The 14,218-nt window shown below is 36.4% G+C and overlaps 1 protein-coding gene across 1 annotated transcript; it reads right to left on the bottom strand.

Moving 5' to 3' along the window:
• Positions 1 to 12,553: 12,553 nt before the first annotated feature.
• Positions 12,554 to 13,743, bottom strand: LOC140875689 (probable membrane-associated kinase regulator 1). The gene has a single exon (XM_073279457.1). The coding sequence runs from the start codon at positions 13,640 to 13,642 to the stop codon at positions 12,698 to 12,700; it is 945 nt and encodes a 314-aa protein (XP_073135558.1). The 5' UTR covers positions 13,643 to 13,743; the 3' UTR covers positions 12,554 to 12,697.
• Between the last annotated feature and the right edge of the window lie 475 nt (positions 13,744 to 14,218).

Here is a 14,218-nt window from a genome sequence, read left to right as displayed (position 1 = left end):
TATTCCTATATTTCACATCCACATCATTTTGTGAAAAAAACAATAACATATACATATTTCTCAATCCGCAAAAGATATAACATAATTAACATTTATATAAATAAATATTTACATCATCGTTGTAAACCGAATCATTGATATTGATAATTAATAAAAACATAAAAAACTGAATACATTTTCAAATCTCAAAAGCATCAAACTAACTTATTCAAATCTCAAAAGTATGTATGTAAATAAATTTGAAATCCCACAACTAATCAAACATTCACATCATTCATAATGTCATTAACAGAAACCAGTTTCTCATGCAAAACATGATTTGTATCCCACCTTTGGAATTATTTTACGTACCATCTGTTCCAGATTTTCTTCTCTCGTTCTACTTTTCTTTATCTTCTCTCTGTCTACTTTCTATGATAGCAAGTTCTAATTGCTTCTTACCCTCAATGATTTCTTGCTCCATTCTCTTGGTAGCTGCATTGCTTCTACAAATTCTCCAATACTTTGCTTTCTTTTATGCATCCGTTCAAAAACTTCAAAGTCATCTGCCTCTCATCCCAAATCTTTCATCTACAGTTATATATAATATATATCTATATATCACATTTCAATATAATATCAAATAAAAAAGGAATTGCATTTTAATGAAATATGAATATCAAATAATATATGTCCAAGTAGATTCTTATAACCATTAGACACCCTTTTCCATGTTGGCCAAGCTTCTGTAATGGCTCATTTGATATCGTTTGTAGTATCATGAGCAACCTCAATTTCATCTCAACAAATTTAAATATATGAAAATAAAAAGATGTATAGCAATAAAACTAACTAATCCAAAAATATCAGTACTTAGAAAATTTAAAAATGAGAAGTTTTTACTTATTCATGACCACATGAGAATCTTAGTCCGTTGTTATTCATCGTTTGGCGAAATCCGAGATGCTAGATTAGGTCCTCTTCGACGAACAATTGATAATTTATCTTCTTCATAACAAGCATGACTTGTTATCGTTTTATGATGATGGCCTTCTTACCTCCTCATCCTATGAAAATTAAATAAATTATATATGTGATTTATTAAACATATATAAGGATACGTCCATCAATAAATAGCTGTTTTATGTAAAATACAAGGACAGTAATCTCATGAAACTTCACAAACATGTTTGTATTGACATTATAAAAAGTTCATGGACCTGTGTCTTACTATTTGATATGTTGGTGATTTTTGGTGGCACACTTTGCCTTCCTGAAACATCATCAGAGGAAATACTATTCGACCCGATGTTTTGTTTAGATTGTGTGTGATTCACCGATATCAAGTTTGTATCCTCATGTTGTAGCCTAAGAGATTGCCATCTTATCCGTCCTCTCCCAATTGATCTTTCTCTGCTGGAATCATGGAACCAATATCTTTCCCTCTGTTGGACATACTGCAAATATGTCAAAAATAGTTTAGTATGGTGTTTGCAACCATCCCAATGTCCTATAACGGCATTCATCGGCATCCTTGAATAAGTCAGAGAACTTTTGTGCATCCAAATTGGATGGCTGATCATTATTTATTGAAGCACAATCAAAACCTTGGTCAATCTCATCCATGTTGCAATAAAAATGAAAAGAGAGAGAGATTGATTTTTCCCATCTCATTTTTCTCATAAAGTTCTGTTGAAATGTGCCTATCAAACCAGCTGATTTTAAATGGGCCTCGAGAAGGGATATTGTTGTTGGGCCTAATATAAGCATTAAGTTACTGGCCATGACTTAATGATTTGGGCCCAAAACATGGTCTATGATCAAGAAGCCCATCAATGTGCTAGCCGTTGGGAAAAGTCGAGATATAACAGATTCAGTTCTTCTTCGAGAGGGGAGATAACAGAACAAAGGGAAATCAGAGAAGGGATCGATATAGATCAAGGCAATTCTCCAGAAACTTGAAGATCACAAGGAATTACACCCTAGAAGTTGAAGGAAACACAAAAGCAAGATAGCAGCTGTGATTGAGGGTTTAAAAGCTCAATCTGTAAATCTGTATTGTTCTTACTTCTTTGTTGTTCGATTGTAAAAGTGTATTGGATCTTGGATTGTTTTAAATAAGAAGTGGCGATCTCCCGTAGATATAGGCTCGTTATAGCCTAACCACGTAAATTGGTGTTCTTGATTTCTATTGCTTTAAGTTTTCTGGTTTTAGACTCAGGTTGTTGGTTTATCGATTGGTTAATTCTCTGTGTGTGTCTTTGAATTGGATCTCTCAGTATTAAGTAAAGAGGTGATATCGAATCAATAGATTATTAGATTGACATCATAACAGGGGCACCGTTTGTGGGAAACATGTTTGGGTCAATGAAATTCGATATCGAAAAGTTTACCGAGAAGAACGACTTTGCCCTATGGAGAATCAAGATGAAGGCTATCTTGATTCAACAGGGTTTGGGAGAAGCTCTGAAAACAAAAGGGGAAATGTCGAATTCTTTGAAAGATCAAGAAAAGGAGGATATACTGGAAAAGGCTCAATGTGCTATCATTCTATGTTTGGGAGACAAACTGTTAAGAGAAGAGGCAAGGGAAAAATCAGCATCTGCTATGTGGCTTAAGCTGGAGAGTATATATATGACTAAGTCTCTTGCCAACAGCGTTTGTATTCATTCAAAATTCAGGATGGCAAAGGCATTGAGGACCAGATTGATGAGTTTATCAAGATCTTGGACGATTTGGAAAATGTAGAAGTGAAACTTGATGATGAGGACAAGGCTCTCATATTGTTGAATGCTCTACCAAAGTCCTATAAAACTTTAAGGATGCTATGTTGTATGGAAGAGATCAATCTATCTCTTTGGAAGAAGTACAATCAGCTATTCAATCAAAGGAGTTGCAAAGGAAGATTCAGCTCACTGGAATGCCTCTTGGAGAAGGACTTAATGTGAGGGGCAGAGCAGAAAAGAGGGTTCAAAGAACAGCTAAGACCAGGCCAAGATCAAAGAGCAAAACCAGATACAAATGCTTCACTTGTCATAAAGAAGGACATTTTAAAAGGGATTGTCCAGAAAGAAAGAAAACCGGGTTTGAAAAACTGAATGATAAGGGAGAAGTGGCTTTGGTATCTGATGAATATGACACTGCAGAAGCTTTAGTAGTGGCAGATAATGACATGAAGAATGCCTGGATCTTATGCTCGGGCTGTACCTATCACATGTACCCAGTATAGTCTTGGTTTGAACAGTTGACAGAAACAGATCAAGGCATGGTATTACTAGGGAATGACAAGTCATGTAAAGTCAAGGGAATTGGAACTATTAGGCTACAAATGCATGATGGTATGAACAGATTGATTAAGGATGTTAGATTTGTACCAGAGCTAAAGAGGAATTTAATCTCTTTAGGTACACTGGAATCAAATGTATACTCTTTCAAATCTAAAGCTGGAATGATGAAAGTTTCCAAGGGTTCGATGGTAGTCATGAAAGGAAAGAGGGTGAAATCTTTGTATGTCTTACAAGCAAAAATAGTAATAGGAGGATCAGTCCTAGTTCATGAAGCTCAAGACAAGTCAAGTCTTTGGCATATGAGACTTGGTCATTTGAGTGAAAAAAATCATGATGGAACTTTCTAAAAGAGAACTTCTCTGTGGGGATAAGATTCAAGGACTTGAACTCTGTGATTATTGCATTTTAGGGAAGACTAAGAGAGTTAAATTTGGTCAAGGCAAATACACTGCCTCCAAACCTTTAGAGTAAATCCATTTGGATCTGCGGGGTCCCTAAAAAACTTACACTCTTGGAGGTAGCCGATTTTTTTGTCTATCATTGATGATTACTCAAAAATGGTTTGGACTTACCTCCTTAAAACTAAGGATGAGGCTTCTGGAAAATTCAAGGAATGGATTGAAATGGCAGAAAACAAATCAGGACATAAAGTCAAGTTCCTAAGGACAGATAATTGTTTGGAGTTCTTATCCAAGGAATTCAAAGATCTGTGTTCACAAAGGGGGATATCAAGACACTTCATAGTTCCTTACATACCCCAGCAAAATGAAGTGGCAGAAAGGATGAATCACACACTATTGGAAAGGGTAAGGTGCTTAATCTTGAATGCAGGTCTCCCTAAGACTTTCTGGGGTGAAGCTCTAGCCACTGCAACATATCTGATAAATATGAGTCCCTCCAGTAGTTTAAACTTCAAAACACCTCTTGAACTCTGGAGGGGAACATCAGCCAACTATGCAAACCTGAGAATATTTGGTTGTCTAGCATATGCACACATAAAGAAAGATAAATTGGAACCAAGGGCTTTGAAATGCATCTGCATAGGATATCCAAAAGGGGTCCAGGTTTACAAACTATGGAACTTGGAGCCAAATGGACCTTATGTTTCAATTCAAGAGATGTGACTTTTGATGAAACAAGAATGAGATATAACTTGAAGAAGGCAGAACTTAAAACAGAAAGTGAAAGGATTAATGATACTCAAGTTGAGGTGGAGTTACAGGATAAGGATAAAGCTGAACCTCAACATCTCAAAGAATAAGAGGAACATGCAGAGATTGTCATACCTCAAGCAGAAACCAACCTTGAATCTTATAAACTTGCTAGAGACCGACAGAGAAGGGAAATAAGGCCACCTGTCAGATACTCAGATGCAAATTTGGTTTCATATGCTTTAAGTACAACAGAACTGGTGGAATATGGTGAACCATCATCATACAAGGATGCAATGCTAAGTAAATACAAAGATCAGTGGAAGTTGGCAATGCAAGAAGAACTAGATTCACTTCTTTACAATAAAACTTGGGAATTGGTTGATAAACCAAAACACCAAAGGATCCTAGGCTGTAAATGGATTTATAAGATTAAATAATATTCTACAGCAGCAAGCAAAGTCAAATTCAAAGCCAGATTGGTGGCCAAAGGATACTCACAAATTGAAGGAGTGGATTTCAATGAGATTTATTCCCATGTAGTGAAACACTACTCAATAAGAATGATTCTTGCCATAGTCACTCAAATGGATTTAGAGATGGAACAACTTGATGTAAAAACAGTCTTCCTTCATGGTGATTTAGAGGAGACTATTTTCATGGAGCCTCTTGAAGGTTATCTTATTCCAGGAGGTAAAAGTAAAGAATGTCTACTCAAACGATCTCTCTATGGTTTGAAACAAAGTCCTAGGCAGTGGTACATGAAATTTGATGAGTTTATGATGAAAATAGAATTCCACAGGAGCTGCTATGACACATGTGTTTACTACAAAGAAGAGCTGGATCATTCAAAAACATACCTCTTATTATATGTAGAAGACATGCTCATAGCAAGTAGCAGCAAGGCTGGAATTCAGAAGTTAAAGGGAGAATTGAATTCTGAATTTGACATGAAGGATCTATGAGAAGCCAAAAAAATATTGGGGATGAAAATTCAGAGAAACAGGAAGAAAGGAAATCTGATCTTAAGTCAATGAGACTACCTTGCCAAGGTACTGTTGAGATTCAATATGCAAGAGTGCAAATCTGTTACCACACCACTTGGACAGCACATGAAGCTATCATCAGACCAATATCTCATAGAAGATGATCAGAAGAAAGAAATGGAATCCATACCTTATGCAAGTGGAGTGGGTAGTATAATGTATGCTATGGTGTGTAGCAGGCCAGATTTGGCTCATGCAATAAGTGTTGTTTCTAGGTTTATGGCAAATCCAGGGATACAACATTGGGAGGCTCTTAAATGGATACTGAGATACTTAAGGGGATCAAAAGGCATTGGTCTGCTGTATCAGAAGCAAGAAAATGGACAGAAATCAGTAGAAGGATTTGTTGATTCCGATTATGCTGGAAACATTGATACAAGGAAGTCTTTAACCAGCTACGTGTTTACAATGTATGAGACTGCTATAAGTTGGAAAGCTAATCTACAATCTGTGGTCGCTCTTTCAACAACTGAGGCAGAGTATATAGCCATGACAGAAGCTTTAAAGGAAGCAATTTGGTTAAGAGGATTGATCACTGAACTTGGACTGAAACAAGAACAGGTGGTGATCCATTGTGATAGTCAAAGTGTCATCTATCTTTCAAAGCATCAGACTTTCCATGAAAGGACTAAGCACATTGATGTAAAGCAGCATTTTGTTCGAGACATAATTGGAAAAGGGGAAGTTTAACTTGAAAAGATCAGTACAAATGACAACCCTGCAGATGCTCTAACAAAAACATTGCCTCAATCAAAGTTTAAGCTTTGCTTAGACTTGATTGGAGCAGTGGAATTGAAGTAAACAATAAGAGGAAGGAATGGAGATCAGCCATGGTTATCAGTCAAGGTGGAGATTTGTTGAGATGTGCCTATCAAACCAGCTGATTTTAAATGGTCCTCGAGAAGGGATATTGTTGTTGGGCCTAATATAAGCATTAAGTTACTGGCCATGACTTAATGCTTTGGGCCCAAAACATGGTCTGTGATTAAGAAGCCCATCAATGTGCTAGTCGTTGGAAAACGTCAAAATATAACAGATTCAGTTCTTCTTAGAGAGGGGAGATATCAGAACAAAGGGAAATCAGATAAGGGATCGATATAGATCAAGGCAATTCTCCAGAAACTTGAAGATCACAAGGAATTACACCCTAGAAGTTGAAAGGAAACACAGAAGCAAGATAGCAGCTGTGATTGAGGGTTTAAAAGCACAATCTTTAAATATGTATTGTTCTTACTTCTTTGTTTTTCGATTGTAAAAGTGTATTGGATCTTGGATTGTTCTAAATAAGAAGTGGTGATCTCCCGTGGATGTAGGCTCGTTATAGCCGAACCACGTAAATTGGTGTTCTTGATTTCTATTGCTTTAAGTTTTCTGGTTTTAGACTCAGGTTATTGGTTTATCGATTGGTTAATTCTCTATGTGTATCTTTGAATTGGATCTCTCGGTATTAAGTAAAGAGGTGATATCGAATTAATAGATTATTAGATTGACATCATAACAAGTTCTCCCTTAAAAAAATTTGTTTGAAGAGAAGTAATGTCACCACCGATAATCCTATTTCGAAAAATATTTGAAAGTTCTATATTCAAGCAAAGTTTTAAAAAAATTGAAGCGTGGTAATTCATTAATTTTCGACTATTGCATAATTAAGCATGGTCAATTAATTTGATCTTTTAAGCTTAAAGATTTTTTAAAATTTAATATACTTTTAATATCTTAAGTCAAACAATTTTTAAACATTGCTTACAAATACAATTATGTCATTACAGGCCACTAAGAAAAATTGATTTGAAATGTGTATGTATATGTGTATGTATGCATGTATGGTGGAAAGGACGAGTACATGAAGATTTGTTTTGCTTACTTTTTCACAACGGCCATACCCATCCATAATGATGATGATGATCATCAATATATATATGGCCCACAGGGGCATATGCGAGTTGGTAAGGACTGAGGTGACGTGAGAAAAAATTACCTAGTGTTGTGGGTTCGATCCTCGTGTGGAGCATATTCCCTGCTGAAATATTGTGGGGTTTGCTTTGGGGGTTGGGCCATGTTGCTCTCTTTTTCAGGTCCCTGTCATTCGTGCACATCCCTCGATTTAACCTTCGCATGAGCCAATAAGCCTCTAACTCATGTGGAATAAAATTCCCTTCGGAGTCAACCTTTTTTAAGATGATCATCAATATAATGAAGGGGTGCATGTGACTTGTCCCCTTCCCCAAACATGTGGAGTAAACCCTTTACATTCTCGACTCAACTTGTCCAATGCCACACACACAAACAAAAATAAATTAAAAGATATATATTATATGGAAAAATAATCAATTTTAGTTCTCCAATAAGTTAATTTGTTAATTTGGGTTCATGTAGTTATGTAACTTATCCGGGTTTGGTTTTCATTCAATTTTTTTTTGTTCTTTTTTTTTTTATTTGAAGCCACCAAATTTACCAATATATATACTTATTTGACACCCATGATCTTCTTCATGGATTATGTGACGAAAATATAATATATATTATACCCATTAAAATTTATTTGAGCAAAAATAAATGGAAACGACTAGCTTCTTTCCTTCCATTTTGAAATATTGGGTTTGGTTTTTTTCTTATTTGTTCCATTTGTTTTTTTAGAATAAACTAATGTATTATCTTACTAGCTATCTTATACAATAAATAATATTTATATTTAATCACACGCAGTATATGTGCAAACATGACTAGTAATATAATATTGGTTTATCGAACTTTGGCAGAAAAAGATCAAAACCCACCCCTCTTCCCCACCCCCCAAAAAAAAAAAAAATCCAAATTATTGGATGAAAACTAATAATTAATATTAATAATTTACATGACTAAAACTCAAAATATATCAACTTACAAGACTAAAATTGTAATTTTTTTAACGTGTGTATACATATATATATATACATATATAATCATATATATATATACAGACATATATATTTAAATATAAACAAACACACACAATTTTTTGAAGAAAAGAGTGAGTTGTCACTTATTTATTTAAATTTTTTTTTTATTTTTTAAGGTAGTTGTCGCTTATGAATAGCATGTATCAAATTATCAATCAAACAAAAACTTATCCATTATAGATGAGAGTTGAAATCAAACGCAATACAATGCATAACCTAAAACATTTACTAATTTAAATATAATCAAATCCGAGTTTAGTCAGAATCAAAAGAGACTTGAGATCATGCATTCATGCAAACTAGAAGTAACAAATCTATATTAATTAATTTTTATTCATAACCAGTTGCTTTCTAGCTCTCTGAAACTTGAACTGTGATTAATAATATCAAAAACATTTACGTACTGTCACATATGTTTTATATAGTTTTTAAATTTTTTAGGAACAAGAAATGAATTATTATCACATTTCATTCCAATACATTAATTTAACCCGTCTTGCTAGACTAGCATATGATGCACACACATACATTATCATGTGTCTAGATTAATGACGACACAACATGATAAAATCAAAGTGACAATATGATTCTATCCATCTTGGTTTTAGGTTTAGACCAATAATTAACGGTGTTTGAGATGTATCTTTAGTTTGGTTGTAGTGACCCGCACCATGATCACCTACTAATCAGAAGTTTAAGCATGCATTTAACTTAATTAAACATAATCAGAGAAATAACAGCGAAAAATCTTAAAGATATACAATTCCAAAATACATAAATCTTGATACAACCAAATCGAATATATACTGAATCAAATCTTAATCTAAAAATCTCTGAATGCTACCAAGCCCTGGTCACCGACCAACCACTGATCTCGCTCGCTCCTGGTCCACCTGCAAAACCTGCCCGTCGAATGGGGTGTCCGAGATAAAAGCAGGAACGTGAGCGCTAACACCCAGTACGTAAAGTATTGAATATACAGGTCTATATGATGCATGCAACATGAACTATGAATGCTCTGGGTAAACTGAGATCAAATCTGGAAAATCATGCTCAGTACACTGGCCCTTTAGTATGAGTACGCTGCTCCGAAGATCCAGTGGGTGTCACACATACTGAACCCGATCTTGGACTATCACCGTCCTGGGTAAACCGCACACGCTACCCCGTCGATCCAGTGGGTGTCACACGGTACCGATCGTATAATAAGAACAACCCTAGGGCTGAGCGACTCTAGAACAACTGACTATCTCAAAAGGATAACAGACTCAACATGGTATGCAAATGCCGCATACAAATCATGAACAATATATATCATGCATATCATGACAGATAATAATGCAACACATAATTATGCAATACATAAACATGTATATTTAGCTGACTATCTCAGTCTGTACTTACGTACATTAGTTCTACTAGGCAAGCTATACCAGCTCTAAACTCCAAGCCTCTAGTTCGCATTACAATGCAAAATACTCATGCATTATAACCTTATTATAAAAGTCTTACTATAGCATACTTTCTATTTACTATAAGGAGCCAGAGCTATACTTGCGTCCGTCGTCAGCCCGCTGATGACGAATGCCCCAAAACTTGGGCACCACTCCGCATCACCCCTGGAACGCCTCACCAACCTCCGGACCAAGCCTAGGAAGGCTGGAAAACACCTATATTGCACTAGAACCGAGAGAGGAGCTGAAATTGTGAGAAAATAATGAGCCTCGGATGGCCTATTTATAGGCGGAGTTCGGACAATCCGAACTGGGTTCGGACGATCCGAACTGGGTTCGGATGGTCCGAACTGCCACTTGTCCGATCCAATAGACACATGAACCCTGCTGAGTTCGGACGGTCCGAACTGGTCCGCATGCTCCGAACTGCTTCGGGCCTTCCGAACTCGTTTGGTTGTTTTTGGACTGTCTGAGACCCCTGAGACCTTTTCTACCATTTTTGGACGTTTCAGATATGATTTTCCACTTATTTTTACCAAATAAAGACTCCTTAAATATGTTTTGACACTTTTTATAAAATTATATGTTATTTTCTAACATGTTTAAAATCACTTAATTTTGTAAAATAAAACCGGGCTACTACATTGGTTTAACCAATTTGGACCAAATTCGGTTTCTAAAGGTTTCGAGTTTTATAAAATAGCAAAGATATCCCGTGACCATCAATTAATGACATGTCTCTAGTTCAAAATTTTCTAAATTGTCCTTGGTGGACCAGGTAGCCAATCACCCAACAAAACTTTTTTTTAGCAAAGTACAAGCTTTGGCATGCAAGATCTATCGATCATTACATATCTACCACGGAATTTAAGCCCTATTGATGGTCACTCTCATTATTTGCTTTGCAATGTGACCCATTAATATAATGAAGTGGATACCCTAGCGATTTGACAACAATTACATTGATGTATCATAGCATGAATTGTATTAGAGTTAACATGACATGATGGATTCTCATAAATTTTAAGTACGTGCCGGTATTGATTAATTAAAAGGAGATTGCATGAGAACAATAATTATTTTGACAGAAGAGTTATCGAAACATGCCACTCAAAGTTAACATATATAGGTAAAAACATTGAACTTTATGAATTAAAATCCAGTTTTAGCTTTCGAAGGACTCCCACTTGGTTTTACACGTAGTAACCCGAGTTCCATTTTACATAGTAGAAAATGACACTAAATTTTAAATGTGTCAAAACATGATTAAAAAGTCATTGTTTGAAAAAATAAGTGGAAAATCAGCTCCGAGATGTCTGAAAATGGTAAAAGAGTTCCGGGGGCCCGAATAGTTCGGAAGCAGCTGAACCTGTTCAGAAGAAGCAGAAGAAGTTCGGACCTTTCGGACTAAGATCAGATCTTCCGAACTCAGCAGGCAACATGTATCATGGTAGATTCGACAAGTGTCAGTTTGGACCTTCCAAACTCTACGTGTCAAAATGATGTTTACACGTAGAATTCATGCCCAGATCGGACCTTCCGATCCCTCTCTTATAAATAGACATACAAACCTCATTTTTGGATACAAAAGTTTGAGAGGATTTCAAATATTAGTTTGTGTAAATAAGTTGTTTATAAATTTAAAATTTGATATATGATTTCATCGTTAACCATAAAATACAATCAAAATTCTTGAATTTGAAATCTTTTAATTTAAACACAACCTAAGTAATGTATAATTATTGTTTCATTTTCCTCGCTACTAATTTTTCCCCAAAATCTAAAAATAATTTGCAAACTATTTTTATTGACTCATATTCACAAATAATATTTAAACTCTAGCTAGCATATTATATTCAATAGGATAGAAGCTTGAATATTTATTTGGAAGAAGGAAGCTTGAATTTTGCTTCACCTAATAAATGTTGTCCAGCCAGAAAAAGCTGAGAGTACAATTAAGACAGTTTGAATGCACATGCCAGATTCTTGTACCTATATTTGAGCTAGGGGTGGGCAATCGGATCGGGTAGTTCGGGTCCCGACCCGACCCGAACCCGATCGGATACGAAAATCGGGTTGTTCGGTTTTTTAATCGGGTTCGGGTAGTAACCGAACCTGACTATTATTAAGTCGGTTCGGTTTCGGGTAGCAAACTGCTACCCGAATTACCCGATCGGGTACCCGACTATCCGATTTTTATTACTTTATTTAAAAATATAAAAATTAATTGGGCTATTGGTTTGGACTTTTATTATGAGGCCCATTATTTTAGTACAAAATATGCATGATTTGGTGAATGAGGGAAGGGACTGTGTCCTTATTCTTTCATGAGAGAAAGTTTGTATTTATTTTGATTATTTTTATTTTTTAAAAATTAATTTTTTTGTTTTTTTTAAAAAACTAGGTTACCCGAACCCGAACCCGACCCGAACCCGACTTAATCGGTTACCCGAAGAGTCGGGTACCCGATGTTATCGGTTCAGTTTCGGGTAGTATAAAATACTACCCGACTAATCGGGTACCCGACCCGAACTACCCGAAACCCGAACTACCCGACCCGTGCCCACCCCTAATTTGAGCTGCTAAAAATTAAAAAAAAAAAACAAAAAACAAAAAACAAAATTCAAACATTTATGGAGTCGTCGTGAACAAAACTCCATTACAAAAATTCCAAAATTTAAATTCTTGTGAATCAAACAAAGAGAAAATCCAGAACATTGAACATGATTAGATCACATGCATAATAAATAACTGATGACTTGATCCATAAATTAAGTCAAATAATGAGCAAAAGATGTTAATTAATCAACAAATAGTCTCAGTTAATTTGATCTACATATATCAAATTGTGATCGTGTTCTTATGCTGAAGCATGGAGTTTTTGCAATGCGCGATTGCGCTCTGAATCGCACTCTGCAGTTCCTCCATTGACGAAGCATCCGAACGACCCGTTTTCGAGAACCCGAACCCGTTTCTGCCGTGGCTAGGCGATGATCCGATCGATGATGGGCAGCTGGAAATGGAACTTCTTCTTCTGGGATACACCAAGTTTCCTGAAAATGAAGTGTTCTCCGGCGGATATTTTAGACGTGTTTTGGGTTCTTGATCTTTATCTCTCATCATGCAGAGGGTTGGATTCGTGGGTTTCTTGAGTTTCGACGGCTGCGGAGGAGACATTTTCTGTTTCTGGGAGAGCTTTTCGTATAAAGGCTTCACCTTTTTCAAGTATTTGCGTATGACATCTTTGGCGCTTGAACTCACTCGCTTCACGGCGGTGGCGCCGGACAACGCCGGAGTCGGGTTCTTGTGTTCCTTGCGGAAGACGGATGAGAACTTCGAGAGGGAGAAGTATTTCGACGATTTTCTTGCGTGGAAGTTGAATGAATTGAGATTGGAGGTGGTGGTGGTGGTGCAGAGTCGTTTGAATTCGTCGTCGGCGACGGAGCTGGGACGGGAGGAGTCGCAGTCGTGGTGGTGGAGGAGGTCGGTGGAGGAGGAGTCGGAGGAGTGGGAGGCCGTGGAGTCACGGGAGGCGGTGGTGGTGGTGTCGGAGGAGGAAGGGGAGGAGAGGAGGAGGGTTCGGACCATGGAGAGGCGGGGGGAGAGGTGTAAGGGGAGGATCTGTCCTTTGTAAAAGAGCTCGTCGGCGGGGCAGAGGGCGGCGGCGGACTTGTGCGGAGAGAGTGATATTGTGAACTCGAAATCGGAGGAGGAAGATGAAGAGAAGGAGTGGGTGGGGGAAGATGGGAGTGTGTGAGATTTAGCGCCGAAATGACGCCGTCCCATGGTGGTCGTGGTGGAGGTCGTGGCCGCCGGTCACATTATGTTTTTTTTTTTAGGGGAAGAGATAAAAGGATATAGCTTGGGAAGATGAGAGAGTTTGCATAATGAATGAGATATAAAATGTGGTTGAAAAATAATTTATTTAAGTTACATATAAAATATATATATTATTAGCTTGCATAGCCAGGTAAACAATTAATTAATGTTATCTTATTTATCAGGTTCTTACTGAACGGTCTCATTGATTTATATTTGTAAATTGAGTCGTATTACTATAAAAAATTAATATTTTTTATGAGTTATAGATTCGTTTCACAAAATTAGTGTATTGGGCAGTTTCATAAGAGCTTTTGTGTGTTAAATAAGTTGGTTTTAGTCAACTAAACATTGATTTAATTTAATATAGGGTCAAATTATCAAATGTTCAATTGATAAAATCTTTTTATTATTAAATTATTTTCAATAGAATTTCAAATTAGCGAAGTTGGTAGTACACATATTTTTGCGTTGGTTGAAAAAATTGTTTCGAAATCGAGATCTTTGATGTATGTGTGTTGTGGTTTTGAAAGAAAAAGAATT

Source organism: Henckelia pumila, chromosome 1 (assembly GCF_033568475.1).
Source record: "Henckelia pumila isolate YLH828 chromosome 1, ASM3356847v2, whole genome shotgun sequence".
NCBI classification, from domain to species: Eukaryota; Viridiplantae; Streptophyta; class Magnoliopsida; order Lamiales; family Gesneriaceae; genus Henckelia; species Henckelia pumila.
This window is presented reverse-complemented; position numbering and strand designations above follow the sequence as displayed.